The sequence below is a fragment of the Misgurnus anguillicaudatus genome, chromosome 7, assembly GCF_027580225.2.
Source record: "Misgurnus anguillicaudatus chromosome 7, ASM2758022v2, whole genome shotgun sequence".
Lineage (NCBI taxonomy): Eukaryota > Metazoa > Chordata > Actinopteri > Cypriniformes > Cobitidae > Misgurnus > Misgurnus anguillicaudatus.
In genome coordinates, this window is record NC_073343.2 from 32,709,187 (window position 1) to 32,726,265 (window position 17,079).

The window sequence follows — 17,079 nt, forward strand, 5'->3', positions numbered from 1 at the left end:
GGTTCAGTTACACCATCTTTTTGTTGCGTCAACGATATTATTATCAGTGTAGTATCGACACGACATCAATAATCACGATTTTTATGTTACGGGTATATAGCGACACCTCTCGACTCCTGTGTATATCGCTGTGCTGTCATGTCGCATATGCAGGCTGCATACGTCTTCAAGCCTGGTTTATTTAAGTTAACTGAGCATTAAATTCGCATGGCGTAGCCATAGTACATTTTACGATTAACTAAAAATAATAGTCAACGTTATAATTGCTAATATTCTGAAATAAGACCGTCTTGATGACGTATGCAGCCTAGAAATGCGACCTCTGGAGGATGGAGCCTTCGGATTGACAAACAGTCGTGGTCTCCGCAACACTAGAGGGCGACAGAGCATGAAGATCGATTTTCTTTTCTATAGCAGATATTCAAGGGACAAAGATAATATAATGCTTACATAGTTAAGTTTATAAAAGAAACAAAGCTAAGCAAAATAATTTCAATATATATAATTTAGTGATATAATATTTTCATAAGCGTGTATATCCTGTTTCACACTCCAGTCCAGTTAGTGGCGGTAATGCACCAATAACTTGGTTTGTCAACCGCCAATAAACACCAAAGAAGAAGAGCGATTTGTTATAGGTTAAAGGTCACAAGCAAGATGGCGGCGAGCAAACGTGTTTTATATGTTGGTAAGAAAATTATCAAAATTATAAACCATCATAGAAAGGCTTCGCTTTTATCTGTAGATTAACCGCGCGGCATGTTTAGTGTTGCGGATCCGGCTAAACAGCTGCAGACTGGGGCGCATGTAAAGATGAACAAGCTGGACTTCAATACGAGTTCACTACGTTGTATACGAGCGGTGAAGTACATTTAAATATTGAATGTTGTGTGTTTTTTGAAGGTGGTCTTGCGGAAGAGGTGGATGAGAAAGTGCTGCACGCGGCCTTTATTCCTTTCGGCGACATCACAGATATTCAGATCCCGTTAGATTATGAAACAGGTAAGAAACAACAAAACACTGTTATTATCAATATAACACACACATCACATATTATAACACATACACAAGAATAACTGTTGTTATACTCTTACGATATATCGTCTATCTTTGTCTTATTACAGAGAAACACCGCGGTTTTGCCTTTATTGAGTTTGAGCTGGCAGAGGTGAGGCTGTACTTTAGACTAAATAAGGTTAAACAATTTACTTCAAGGGGACATTTTACAAGACTTTTTTAAAATGTCAAGTAAATCTTTGGTGTCCTCAGAGTATGCATGTGAAGTTTTAGCTCAAAAATACCTTTTCAAAAATGTATTGTAACATGTTAAAATTGCCACTTTTTAGGTGTGAGCAAAAATGTGCAATTTTTTTTTTTGGTGTGTCCTTTATTGTAGAGATCAGCTCATTTGTATTTAAATGGCAGTGCCGTGGTTGGATAGTGCAGAATCAGTTTAAGGGGTGGTTTTATCCCCTTCTGACATCACACAGGGAGCCAAATTTCAATAATCAATTTTTTACATGCTTACAGAGAAACTAAGTTACTGGGTTGATCTTTTTCACATTTTCCAGGTTGAAAGAAGCACTGGGGACCCAATTATAGTACTAAAACATGAAAAAAGTCAGATTTTCATGATATGTCCCCTTTAAAAATCAAATTCTGTCATCCTTTACTAACAATAGTAGTCTGTGAACCAGTAATGGAGATGTTTCTCTTTCTTTCAGGATGCAGCAGCTGCTATTGATAACATGGTGAGTCACTTTGATCTGTGGTCTCTAAAATCTCAATAGTAAGACTGTGAACGTCTATTAATGTCTGTTTGGTGTTGTGTTTTGCAGAATGACTCTGAACTGTTTGGGAGAACCATCAGGGTAAACATCGCCAAACCTATGAGAATTAAAGAGGGCTCTTCTCGACCAGTGTGGAGCTTAGCAAAAGTCTTCTCTACATGCAGTTTCATGGCTATTTAAAAAAAAAAAGGCTTACAAATACTGTTGCAAATTAAATATGTAATTGTGGTTCTGCTAATAGTGTGGTCTGAAGATGACTGGCTTAAGAAGTTCTCGGGGAAGACAACAGAAGAGACTGAGGAGGCGGAGGCAGCTACAGAATCAGCCAATACAGACACTCAAGAGGTGGGACAGCTGTAATGGTATATACTTGTGAAAACCCAGCTAAAGTCATTTTTTGTGATCCAGCATAATGTAAAGGCCATTCTGTGACAATATAGATATCTTTAATAATGACGTCATGTCAAAGATTGAAATTAATAATTGAAATCATCAGATTATGAGACTTTAGCCTGGGTTTCACAAAATGTGTACACATCTGGTACAAAAAAATTGATATGAACGTCATTATTAATACTCTATATCAGTCTCATTTGTATTGGTTTTTTACAATTTGCTGTTTTTTGATCGAACAGGGAGAACCACCAGCAAAGAAAGGCAGAACTAACCCTCAGGTCTACATGGACATCAAGATCGGCAACAAACCTGCAGGCAGACTCCGCTTCTTATTGCGAGCAGATGTTGTGCCAATGACTGCAGGTCAGACTTGCATTTTTAATTCATGCATGAATCTGTGGAAGTTAGTTGCTTTTTTGGACTTATGTTTCGTGCGTTCTCTCGTAGAAAACTTCCGTTGTTTGTGTACACACGAGAAGGGCTTCGGATTTAAAGGCAGCAGCTTCCACAGGATCATTCCTCAGTTCATGTGCCAGGGCGGAGATTTCACCAATCACAACGGCACCGGTGGCAAGTCCATTTATGGACGCAAGTTTGACGATGAGAACTTTGTCCTCAAACACACCGGACCAGGTGAGATGGCTCTTAAGTTGGTTTGGTTTTATAAAGTTCATTAGCTTGCAATAACATTTTCTGTTTTTCTATAGGTCAGCTATCAATGGCAAACTCGGGTCCCAATAGTAACGGCTCTCAGTTCTTCATCACTGTTGATAAAACTGACTGGCTGGATGGCAAACACGTGATCTTTGGAGAGCTTGTAGAGGGCATGGATGTACTCCGGGCCATGGAGGTGAGATGGCTGATGCAGTGAGATGTTATTGATGCTTATACCACGGGTCTGTTGAATGCTGTATTCTAATTGGTTGAGAAGTGTTCCGTGGTATGCGTTATTTTTTGATAACCACACACCTAACTTGTCAAATGTCTTAAAAATAGGCACCAGAGCAATGTTTGTGGTAACCGTGGTATAATTTGAAAATAATGCACACCCGCGGTACCACCTTGGGTGTGCATTATTTTCTTATAATTCAAAGGCCCGTCGTCAATTATTCCTTACGTATAATTTAAATAGATTGTAATATTTAATTTTGTTTTGACTTCTATTGGTCTAATGTGTGTTCACTGTTTCTTAACAGGCTCAGGGAACAAAAGAGGGAAAACCTAAACAGAAAGTCATCATCTCCAATTGTGGAGAATATGTATGAGACAAAAGTGTTTGTGTGTTTGTGAGTGAGTGTGGGGGAAAACGTGTCTTTTTGTAACTAATTTGTAAATATACGAATAAAACTTTTATAGTAAACTTGTTGGCTTTGTTTTTATAATAATTTGTGTTATTAGTAGGGCTGTCAAAAGATTAATTGCATACAAAATAAAAGTTTGTTTTTGCATAATATATTAGTGTGCACTGTGTGTAATTATTTTGTATATATAAATACATGCATGCATGTATGTTTTTAAGAAACATTTACATGTAAAGATATATTTATTTAGATTTTGATATATTTTATATAATACATAAACTAAAATGTATACATAAATATATATTTTTTAATATTTTACATGCGTGTGTATTAATATATATACGTAATAATTACACACAAATATATTATGCAAGCCCAAACTTTTATTTTTGACAGCCATAGTTATTAATTTTAATGAATTTATATCATGCTTCATTTTTTTAACAATACTGCTATAACAATTTCAGAATATTTTTTTTTTAAATACATATTTATTTACTTTAAACTTATTCTGATGAGAATGTTATCTCAGGATCCATTTCTAAATATGTGACCCTGTCTGTGAAATCCAAGCTTTGATTTCAATCTTTAACATGACAAAAAATTCTTTACATTATGTAGGATGATTTTGTGTAGAAAATAATAAATCAGCAAAACATGACACTGGGTCACATTTACAAAGCATTACTGAATTTATCCAGTAGATGGCGTAACTGCTTTATAAATCCTCTACAGGTTTGTTTCCACTGCAGATCTTTTAATCTAAAGTCTCATAAATAAGCATTTTCATAATCTGACTCTGACCTGTCTAATAATAATAATAAATATAAACATAAAATGGATTAACCTGAAACAGAAGAAACTATATATGACTGAGAACAGCAACAAAAAAAACTTTATTGTAAACACAGACACATTAGTTTGTTAAATGTTAAATGGACAGAGGCACTGAAAAAGTAAAACCATCAAGCCATTTCTTTCAATAGCATATTAGCCTTATACATGTCAGTAAGCAAGCAACAGCCAAGTCAAACACAGCATCACTCCGTTTACCTGCAACAACATCCGAGTCTCAGGTGCACATCTTTCGAGAAGCACTCGGGCATAATTTATAAAGATCAAAAACACAAAGGAGGTAAACGGGAAGATTTATGGGTTATCTATTTGTAACCTCAAAGTGTTTATTACGGTGTGGTACTTGTCAAGGTTAAAGTAAAAAAGCACAGAGGGGAATTTCAAGGGCATGAAGTCACAAAAACATTCACGTTCATAATCGTAGCAACATTCATGCCTGTATTCAAATTCACTTAATGAAAGATTGTTTTAACACAGCACAAAGTATATGAAGCATGAAGTAAAATCGTAGTAAAATACTCCAGATGTCACAGGAGGTGAACAAAGAGCATCCGAATTATAAAGATGAATGGCATGCTATGAACACAATATAAATGTGTTGATAGTACATGATGGTTTTTCTTTATCGTCTCATTTTTATGGTTTCTACAGTGATACCCTAGATTGATAACATGGATAGAAAACCAATATAATATTTTCCCTTCAATGCAGAAGAATCCTCAATATCTGAAAGTGTTTTTTAAATTGTATCTGTAATAAAGAGGACTGTGCTCAAATCCCAAACATCATATTGCCTGATAATAATGTATTGCTCATGAGAATGTAATGTCTTAATGTTTAACTGCCTGCAAAATCAGGTTTATCTTTGGCAATGATTCAATAATGAGGAGGAATGACCCTCCGTGTTTGTTTGCCTCCATATTAAGTGCTTATTTTAAATATAATGAACTAAACAGTTCAATTGAACATCTAATCTAGTAATATCTGAGACAGCAGCAGTTATAGAAGTGCTTTGTGCTCGTAACGTTACTCTAACGTATGGCTGCTTCTTCAGGGCCTTAATTCACTGGCCTATGTGTGTCAAAGCTGTTCGTTTAGGCTTTTCTGTGATTCAAGATTTATTTAACTATTTAATACTTACATCTATTTGCATAGAATCTGTTGCTAGGAAACAAGGTCCTGTTATTACGTCATGTGCTTTAGTTGTTTATTTGTGCTCTCCATTTCACACGGACCAATTCCAGTTCAAACCAAATTACTATTAGATACAAAAGTGCACAAAACAAATGAAAGAGACTGCACAACTAAGATATATATATATATATATCTTTCATAAAGGGTCAGTTCATACAAGAATGACATTTTTGTCATTGCGCATTGTCGTTCCACACCTGTAAAACCTTTATTCATCTATGAAACACAAATCAAGATATTTTTGATGAAATCTGAGAACTTTCCCCCTAAGAAAGCAATGCAACTCACAGCTTTCAAGGCCCAGAAAGGCAATAAAGACATCATTAATATAGTCCTACAGTTACTACAGTGGTTCAATACTTATTTTATGAAGCGTCGAGAATACTTTTGGGGCTCATAAAGTCAGTGTCCGACGTGTATTATGCCAAGTTCACACAAAAAAATTGTCAAGCGCTGATCACTCGCTGATTTGCCCCCGATCACCACCTGACATGACCAGCAAGTTAGATGACTTGAAATGATGCATGATTTTTGAAAAACACTTTGGGAAAGGGAGTTGGGCCAGGTACCAAAACACACTTGAAACATGCTGTCTACCAACCAGCTACTAACCGACATCGTTGCCTGGGTTGTGTATGTGTGGGGTGGGATTTTCAAAAAAAGGTCCAGATTTTATTGCGGTAGAGGCGTGTTTGTTTAGGTGATTTCAAATGTCAACATTGGCTTTCAGAGATCATGCACCCCGCCTTTAAAATCCTGTAGTGTAAACTTGGCATTAATGAAAGGAGCGCACGCATGTGTTTTAAACGACAGCCATAAATAAATAGATGCTTACATCTATTGAGCATTTGAATGAGGCATCTATGTATACATATATCTATGGCTGACACACAATGCCGGTGTTTAACATAAGGGTGATTCTCGCGAAATTAGACTTATGAGGTGTCATGAAACATTTTGATAAATAAAAAGTAAATGCAAAGTAAGAGTGTCAAAATAAAAAGCATACAGTTACAAACATCTCTTCGTGTACTATTTTGCACATGATTTCAAATGACATCATAAAAACCAATTTTGTTGTTTTTTCCACATTTAAAAGGAACATTTTCATTACCGCAACGTGTCCATGACTGGATTTGGGTTCTTTGACAAGGAAATATTTATAATTAAAAATCTAAAAAAAAAAGCTTCAGTGCATGTTATACTATAAACATTTACAGTAAAGAAACATGTGATATATGGTGATAATTGGTAAATGTACAGACAATAATAAGGAATATAAATGTTCAATCATTGTTTAAGCCCTCAAGGAACTAACATTTTCCAAAAACAAATTGTTGGAAGGGACATAATTGACCGTGACACTCACGATGGCTACCAGGTAAGCAGTTCTTATTTTTTCTCTTCAAATAAAAGTCGAAATTTTGTTTGTCATAGTACCTAGACAACTTTTTAGTTCTCATTGCTGAAACATGAGTTTGTAAATGCATATATTTAATGTAATATCATGTTGCGGTAATGATCATTTTTGATAATGATAATCTAAAAAATGTAAATAGTTCTATAGGAAATATATTTAAATCCTCTAAAACTAATTTGTACAGTAAGGTTCAGACCTTAATCTTATATGTGCAAAAAAATGGGTTCAAGGACTTTTTAAAAATTCTGATGCTAAATCTGGATTTTGTGAGAATCACCCATGCGTGTGTACCTGAACCCATGCCTTGCTTTCATTGGCTGTAGCTCATCGAGACATGTGACATCACAGGATGTTGAGTGAAGACGACAGCTATCAGCTTATCATGCTAGATATTTGTCTGGCATCACCTAGCCTCTTTGATACATCGTTGACTAGTTCACACATAAAAATTGTCAACCGCTGATCACAACCCGACCTGACTGGCAAGCTCGATGACTTTCGGGCTTAAAATCCTGTAGTGTGAACTTGGCATTAATGAAAGGATCGCACACGTGTTTTAAATGACAGGCATAAATAAATAGACGCTTACATCTATTGATCGTTCCAATTCGGCATCTATGTATACATATATATCTATGGCTGACACACAATGCCGGTGTTTAACATAAGCATGTGCTGCTTTCATTAATACGTGTCGAAAACTGACTTTATGAGCCCAACAAGTATTCTCGTCTGTCTTTTGGGTGTGGAACGACATAAAGGCGAGTAATTAATAACATGCTTTTCATTTTGGTTGAATTGACCCTACCAAAGTTGAATAGTGGAGTATTAAGGCGTCTACCATGCAAAGAAAAACATTCCAGCACATTCAAGCTGTGCTGACACCTTGAACTTCTCGGGAGATAAAGTGTAATCTATAAATATTGATCAGGCATTCAGTTTCTCCAACTTTGGAGCAACTCAAAAGGGTCACATAAATCTTCCACCTCTCTCAGGCAAACTGAGAACGAAGGGAAATAAGATGCCTTTAGCCTCCGTGGGTGCTTTAAGAAACTCTTCCTTGAACCGACCTCCGTCCTCTTCTATGATGAACTGAAGCGTCTGAGATTTATTCACACAGTAGATGCAGTTATCAATCACAGCACAGCGAAACGGCAGCGTGCAGCCTTGCTGCTGGGTCGCACAGTCGTGCCACATCTTTACGATGGTGTTGTACTTAAACACGCTGATGCCCTGTTCACGGTTGACGTCGAATCGGTAGATAAAGCTCTTGAGAGCAACCATATCTGTGGATTTTTTCCTGCTGTTGTTGTAAGGACATTCCTGCCATTCGTCTCTCTTAGGGTCATATTTCAGCAGCCGATAAAACAGAGACCCTCCCGAGACGTAAATCTCTCCGTTGCAGGTCGTGGCTTCATGCGCCACTGCAAAGCCTCCCTTGGGTAGAGGAGCCACCGCAGTCCAGCGGTCCATGCGAGGGTCGTACTTCTCAACCGTGAAGAGACATTCGCCACCGATGGCGTACAGATACCCGTCCATGGAGACGAGTTTGAGTTGCGATCGCGCTTGGCTCATGGGTCGGACCTCGCTCCAGCGATCCGTGATGGGATTGTAACAGTACACTTTATCCGAGACCTTGCTCTTGTCCCCGGTTCCCCTGATTCCACCTGCCACGAACAAGTAGTTGTACATGGTACAGATACCACAGCCCTTGGTGTTGATGTCGTCTGGCATGACGGTCAGGGTGTGCCAGTCCTTAGTGCTTTTGTTGTAGTAGTAGATCATGTGATTATCCTCAAAGGATGTGATGGAGAGAGGGCTCTGGGGTCGACTGCTGTTTCTGCTCGGTGGTCTGCTCCCTACGCGCTCAAAAACATCATTAATTTCCGCCACCATCAGACTTTTGCGGCTCTCCATCCGCTTACGCAGGATCAGATCTCTCTCCGAGCCAGTGAGGCGCCCGTAAACGGACGGATCTCGCAGGACTTGGAGAAAGTTGTCGCTCATGAAACGATAAGCCGTTTCTTTCAGTTCATTCAATCGCTGCTTTTTGGCGATAGTCAGGATTTCGTAGCAGTTCTCCGGAGTGAGCTGAGTAGAAATGGCATCGATCGCAGATTGGACCGCGCAGGGCATTTGCAGAATCTTCGCGCCTGTTATGACGTCCACGACGTTGTCTTTGTTTACGTTCATCTGAGATGAATAAACATAATCGATAAGCACAGAAAAGGTCTTGTAGCTCATTCCCTTTACCTTTAGTATGTCCCGAGAAAGCCTGGCTTTAAAATAATCACTTTTCTCAGCTAATACCGACTTGTGTGCTTGGATTTTTTGTCCGCCCACCTCTATGACTAAATTCGGCTCTTCTTTTGCCGAGTGAGCCGCTCTTACTGCAGATCCACTGTGCTTTTGGCCTTGGCTCGGTTCCAGCCCCGTCTGTCTGTACAATGTTCTGTAGTGAGTCTGATTTGCTCCTTCAGAGGAACCTATAAAGCAAACTGACCTCGTTTCCTGGGAATAGGAATGATTTCTGTCCTCCGACACGGAGGTGGCATTTTTAATGTCAGACCGTCTCCGAACAACCTCAGTGTCTCTGAGAGCATTAGATAATTTCTCTATTTCCTCCTTGTTGTCTCTATCGTAACACAAAGAGGTGGTTACTTTTGCTCCATTCGTTTCTTTGACATTTCCTCGACCTGAAAGTTCACTTATATTTCTCAAACTGAGGTCCAAATGTTGTGCTTTAGATGTTGTGTCCACAGACTGAATGTGCTCTTGAAATCCACTGTCACTGGAGACGGCATCTTGTGCGTTTTCTGCACACGTTACAGCACCACACTGTCCCAGACTCCTGCTGTCAGTCAATCCTCCCGATTCGGATGTATCCCACACACCCTGCTGTATATCCATGCTGGGAATTCCCATTTTCCCCATGGCCGGGAGATTATTGTTCCCTTCAGAAGGGAGAGATGGTTCTGGAGAGTCTAGGTTTGCGGCGTGAAATATGACGTCTGCTTGTACTGTAAACATGTTTGTGTTTTGCAGATTGTTGTTCATCTTTCTGTAGTTGCAGTATGCTCTTTAAAGCAAAAATTTCATTTGCTGACAGTCGAGGTAAATGAGGGCCTTAGGAGTGACGGCAGATATTAGGTATTCAAAACAATAATGGTCTTTCAAAGCAAGACTTTCTTAGTGTACCAAAAACATAGTTTAAGAAGTATGTGTTTTGTTTCCTCTTCTCCATCAATCTACATTTCATCCAGGTAAGCATGGAAAAATATTTCCTGTGTCAGAGGTCTTATATCCTCTGTGTTTTTCAGTCCTGTATCCAGTAAAAGAAATGAAAAGAAAACAATGTTACAAAACTCTGCTTCGTATTACTCAATGAATAATAATCTTGTCGTTCAGATTGCTACAATAATGTTAAATATAAAATCCCACATGAAAAAATACTGTAGTATTTACTTTAGTATATTTTACTAGTAGTAAACTGTAGTTAATTGTAGTATGCTGTAATAACTACAGTCTGTTAAAGGTGGGTGCATGATCTATGAAAGCCAATGTTGACATTTAAAATCACCTAAACAAACACGCCCCTACCCAACAGAATCTGGACCTTCTTTTGATAGACACGCCCCACACATACACAACCCCGGCAACGATGCCGGTTAGTAGACACGCCCCTTACTGCTGATTTACTACAAGTGTGTTTTGGTACTCAGCCAGACTCCCATTTCCAAGGAGTTTCTCAAAAACCGTGCACCCCGCCTTTAATGTATGCTACAGTATTTTGTAGCATTACAGTAACTTTTGTGGATTTGCAAATTTACAGTGTACTTTAATATAACTATGGTAAGGTTTAAAAACTATGGAATTATACTATACTATAACACTAGGAATTATGGAATTATACTATAATACTAGGAATACTTGATTAATACTATACTATAACACTAGGAATACTTGATTAATATTATACTATAACACTAGGAATTATGGATTAATACAATACTATAACACTGGGAATTATGGATTAATACAATACTATAACACTAGGAATTATGGAATAATAATATACTATAACACTAGGAATTATGGATGAATACTATACTATAACACTAGGAATTATGGATGAATACTATACTATAACACTAGGAATTATGGATGAATACTATACTATAACACTAGGAATTATGGATTAATACTATACTATAACACTAGGAATTATGGATTAATACTATACTATAACACTAGGAATTATGGATGAATACTATACTATAACACTAGGAATTATGGATTAATACTATACTATAACACTAAGAATTATGGATGAATACTATACTATAACACTAGGAATTATGGATTAATACTATGCTATAACACTAGGAATTATGGATGAAAACTATACTATAGCACTAGGAATTATGGAATTATAAATACTATAACACTAGGGATTATGGATTAATACTATACTATAACACTAGGAATTATGGATTAATACTATGCTATAACACAAGGAATTATGGAATTATACTATACTATAACACTAGGGATTATGGATTAATACTATACTATAACACTAGGAATTATGGATTAATACTATACTATAACACTGGGAATTATGGATGAATACTATACTATAACACTAGGAATTATGGATTAATACTATACTATAACACTAAGAATTATGGATGAATACTATACTATAACACTAGGAATTATGGATTAATACTATGCTATAACACTAGGAATTATGGATGAAAACTATACTATAGCACTAGGAATTATGGAATTATAAATACTATAACACTAGGGATTATGGATAAATACTATACTATAACACTAGGAATTATGGATTAATACTATGCTATAACACAAGGAATTATGGAATTATACTATACTATAACACTAGGGATTATGGATTAATACTATACTATAACACTAGGAATTATGGATTAATACTATGCTATAACACAAGGAATTATGGAATTATACTATACTATAACACTAGGAATTATGGATTAATACTATGCTATAACACAAGGAATTATGGAATTATACTATACTATAACACTAGGAATTATGGATGAATACTATGCTATAACACTAGGAATTATGGATTAATACTATACTATAACACTAAGAATTATGGATGAATACTATACTATAACACTAGGAATTATGGAATTATACTATACTATAACACTAGGGATTATGGATAAATACTATACTATAACACTAGGAATTATGGATTAATACTATGCTATAACACAAGGAATTATGGAATTATACTATACTATAACACTAGGGATTATGGATGAATACTATACTATAACACTAGGAATTATGGATGAATACTATACTATAACACTAGGAATTATGGAATTATAAATACTATAACACTAGGAATTATGGATAAATACTATACTATAACACTAGGAATTATGGATAAATACTATACTATAACACTAGGAATTATGGATTAATACTATGCTATAACACAAGGAATTATGGAATTATACTATACTATAACACTAGGGATTATGGATTAATACTATACTATAACACTAGGAATTATGGATTAATACTATACTATAACACAAGGAATTATGGAATTATACTATACTATAACACTAGGGATTATTGATTAATACTATACTATAACACTAGGAATTATGGATTAATACTATTCTATAACACAAGGAATTATGGAATTATACTATACTATAACACTAGGGATTATGGATTAATACTATACTATAACACTAGGAATTATGGATTAATACTATGCTATAACACAAGGAATTATGGAATTATACTATACTATAACAATAGGAATTATGGAATTATACTATACTATAACACTAGGAATTATGGATAAATACTATACTATAACACTAGGAATAATGGAATTATACTATACTATAACACTAGGAATTATGGATAAATACTATACTATAACACTAGGAATTATGGATTAATACTATGATATAACACAAGGAATTATGGAATTATACTATACTATAACACTAGGGATTATGGATTAATACTATACTATAACACTAGGAATTATGGATTAATACTATACTATAACACTAGGAATTATGGAATCATACTATACTATAACACTAGGAATTATGGAATTATAAATACTACACTAGGAATTATGGAATTATGCTATACTATAACACTAGGAATTATAAATACTATAACACTAGGAATTATGGAATTATAAATACTATAACACTAGGAATTATGGAATTATGCTATACTATAACACTAGGAATTATGGAATCATACTATACTATGACACTAGGAATTATGGAATTATAAATACTATAACACTAGGAATTATGGAATCATACTATACTATAACACTAGGAATTATGGAATCATACTATACTATGACACTAGGAATTATGGAATTATAAATACTATAACACTAGGAATTATGGATTCATACTATACTATAACACTAGAAATTATGGAATTATGCTATACTATAACACTAGGAATTATGGAATCATACTATACTATGACACTAGGAATTATGGAATTATAAATACTATAACACTAGGAATTATGGATTAATACTATACTATAACACTAGGAATTATGGAATCATACTTTACTATGACACTAGGAATTATGGAATTATAAATACTATAACACTAGGAATTATGGAATCATAATATACTATGACACTAGGAATTATGGAATTATGCTATACTATAACACTAGGAATTATGGAATTATACTATAATATAACACTAGGAGTTATGGAATTATGCTATACTATAACACTAAGAATTTTACTATGGTAAGGTTAAAAAAACTAGGGAATAATACTATAGTATCATACTAGAAATTTTACTACAGTTTACTATAGTATGCACTAAAGTTAACAGTATTTTTACATGGAATAAAACAAAACTTTGTTAAATGAGTTGCTGTTCATCGTTCATCACAGATCAACAGTGAATCGCTCCATTTAAGACTGCCTCTACTGAGCATGCGCGGTACTCGTAAACCCACTGACTGACAGCTTTAAGAATTAAAACTTAATAAGAGAGACAGATCGATTCCCTCGTAATACACATTACTAATACATTACATTATTAATAAAGACATTCCTCAGAACTGTGTTTACGACAAACAAAATGTTCTGTGATCGGACGATAAAATATAGAAAATTACTCATGACATGTAAATTAAAAAGATAATGTGGTCTTTAGCATAAAGCGAATGACAGCTGAAGTAAAAATAACATTATTAAAGCCATTATCTATATCATACAATGCATTTCTCAAGTACTCACGTGTAAAACGCTGAATTTCAGTTTGTCTGCTTTCTAACACAAAGCGCTCTTATGTAAGTCAGTCAGTCAGATCTGCAGAGTCTCTTTACGTGTATGCACCAACAAGATTCAATTCAGTTGTCCCAAATTCAAATCAAACGTGTAAATGTCCGTCTGCACAATCCATCCCATATTGTAATAAAAGCCAGTTTAGTGGGAACTTTCCATTCTCATCCTTTCCATCGACCAGCTTCGTGTCTGAAAGCATCGACACGAGAATCACCGTCCACAGAATGCCACGAGCGCGTAAAGCGTCTCCTCACAGGAATTGCACAAAACAAGTCCCGTGCTTGTGATATCACGAACACAGCCTCTCCACCTTCACGGTGGGTTGCAGTATTTTGATTTTACCGTAAACTGTGGTAGTTATTGACCCAAACCACACCCCCGTTTGTATTCTCCGTCCACACATCAGACCTGCTGCTCAAATCCGCGTTCCCGCACGCGCTCGATGTGACGGGCACTCGCGCAGCGCGCGTTCAGATGAAGGATAAGGATATTGCGCAACGGGTTTATTGGGTTAGTAAATCCTGTGCTGAAGACCTTTTACGTTTTTATCAAATATCTAATAACAACATCGCTGTGTAAATGTGGTAGTGATGTTATCAAATTCATTGAACTGCACCTATCAACTGAATTAATATACGATATAATGACAGTGTTGAAAAGTGCACAAACGAAAACAAACCCACATGAAAGAAATGTGTAGCCTATACTTCTATTCACTAAACTGTAGTAAATTCCTAGATACTATTGTGTTTTTGTTTTGTGTAGTATAGCGTACTACAGACATTAACAAATGGGATTTTTTTTAAATGGGGGGACATGCCCCCCCGTCCCCAGTGGAAATTACGCCCCTGGTAGTAATATACTACAATTTACTGAAGTAAACACATAAGAATACTAAAGTATATTTATATGTGAATAGACAGTGGTGAGTCAGGACAAAGTTAATCCAGGATGATGGGTTATATAAGGTAGTAAACACGCAATGACAGGTTTTAATAACAAAGAGAAAGTAAAACCTGACAAAAACTTACAAAGGCAACACGACTTTATGTGTCATTGGCATTCTCCAATGTGGTTATATTTTATGAGTGCATTTTAGTTAGCCATTACACTCTCATATTATGGGCTGCTCTTGGTCTTAAGGGTTGCCAAGGGCAACCGCTGATTTTCACAGAGCAACATATCAGAGACAAGATTGTCTGTCAGCCCAGCAGCACATGGTTAAACTGAGCTGTCACTATTAGACCTCTACACACATCAGCTGTTTGAAGTCTGCAGGGACTTACAAACATCTCTCAACCAACAAAAACTAAAAGCATCATATATCTTAGCTACTTCAGTGCATTTAGACAAAGCACTGCATGCTTTTGTGGCACTTTGAAGACTTTTTGCATTTATTATTTCTTAACAGTGTTGGGGGTAACGCATTACGTGCATTACATAATAATATTACTTTTCTGAAGTAACAAGTAAATAAGTAACGCATTACTTTATAAATGTACACATTAATATTTAAGTTACTTTGTTTTAAAGGAATGCAAGTTACTTTTCAATTAAAGGTGCAGTGTGTAAATTTTAGCGGCATCTAGTGGTGAGGTTGCGAATTGCAACCAATGGGTCAGTCCACTGCTCACCCCTCGCTTTGGAAACACATAGAGAAGCTACAGTTGCCGCCAACGGACAAACATGTCATCCTTGGAGACAACTTAGTAAAAAAAGTTTGTCCATTATGAGCTTCTGTAGAAACATGGCGGGACAAAATGGCGACTTCCATGTAGGGGGACCCTCGGTGTATGTAGATAAAAACGTCTCATGCAATAAACACATAACGGTTAATTATGAAAGGTCTTTATACACCCCTGATAATATATTTTTGTATATTATTTTGCATTTCTGTCAAGAGATCCTTCTAAAAATTACACACTGCACCTTTAAATTAATAATAAAAAAAAAATTGCAACTACTGCATTAAACTGAAAGGTATTAACGTAGAATTACACACACAGTTTCCGTCAGTTTCGGGTCTGGAAACGTGCGTACGCCAGTGTCTACGCAAATGTTGTAATCTATAAAATAAAAACTTGATGGGAGAATGGGCTTGCAAGGTGGTATCTGAGGATGATTCATGTATGCACGCTTGCAGGTGATCTGTGATTTATAAAGGGGACATTGCTTTGTTTTATAAGTCTTAATATTTTTGGTGTATGCCATTTTTGGCTTTTGTGCATACATAGACTTTTAGTAGGGATACAAGCCAGTTTTATAAATGAGAGCGCAGAGCTTTACATTTTTGCGATGGAAATGCAATTTCTGAATGTAGAACTTCTCAGTCATAAAACACCTGCAAAGTAAGAAAAAGTAACGCAAAAGTAACGCAAGTATTACTTTCCATGAAAAGTAACTAAGTTACTTTTTTGGGGAGTAACTTAATATTGTAATGCATTACTTTTAAAAGTAACTTTGCTAAATACAATAATGTTAATTATTTTGTTATAAAGGTACTAAAGATTAATATTAGTGAATAAAGAGTTCAAATGCAAAATGCAAAGCGAGTCTGACGTGTTTTCTTGTAAATTTTAGTTATATTATTTAACAAATTTGACTGTCTTTCACCGCAAAACTCTCTTAAGTACATGATACTCTTCACTGTCCTTAATGAATAAGGGTAGAAGGCTCAAAAATGTGGTCAAATCCTAATATATTCTGTAAACCTCATGTAACTGGGTAAATAAAATAAACTTCTGCGCCGTGACATAC

The 17,079-nt window shown here is 35.7% G+C and overlaps 2 protein-coding genes across 2 annotated transcripts; one reads left to right on the plus strand and one right to left on the minus strand.

Moving 5' to 3' along the window:
• Nucleotides 1-534: 534 nt before the first annotated feature.
• ppie (peptidylprolyl isomerase E (cyclophilin E)) lies at nucleotides 535-3,546 on the plus strand. Its single transcript, XM_073869747.1, has 10 exons — nucleotides 535-688; nucleotides 904-1,002; nucleotides 1,125-1,168; nucleotides 1,725-1,751; nucleotides 1,839-1,918; nucleotides 2,030-2,135; nucleotides 2,426-2,549; nucleotides 2,634-2,819; nucleotides 2,894-3,036; nucleotides 3,383-3,546. Exons 1-10 carry the CDS (start codon nucleotides 658-660, stop codon nucleotides 3,449-3,451), a joined length of 909 nt encoding a protein of 302 aa, XP_073725848.1. The 5' UTR covers nucleotides 535-657; the 3' UTR covers nucleotides 3,452-3,546.
• Nucleotides 3,547-4,356: 810 nt separating this feature from the next.
• On the minus strand, nucleotides 4,357-14,795 carry kbtbd11 (kelch repeat and BTB (POZ) domain containing 11). The gene is made up of 2 exons (XM_055172602.2): nucleotides 14,275-14,795; nucleotides 4,357-10,278 (listed from the first exon to the last, which is right to left on the minus strand). The coding sequence occupies exon 2, from the start codon at nucleotides 10,011-10,013 to the stop codon at nucleotides 7,926-7,928; it is 2,088 nt and encodes a 695-aa protein (XP_055028577.2). The 5' UTR covers nucleotides 10,014-10,278; nucleotides 14,275-14,795; the 3' UTR covers nucleotides 4,357-7,925.
• Nucleotides 14,796-17,079: the final 2,284 nt, after the last annotated feature.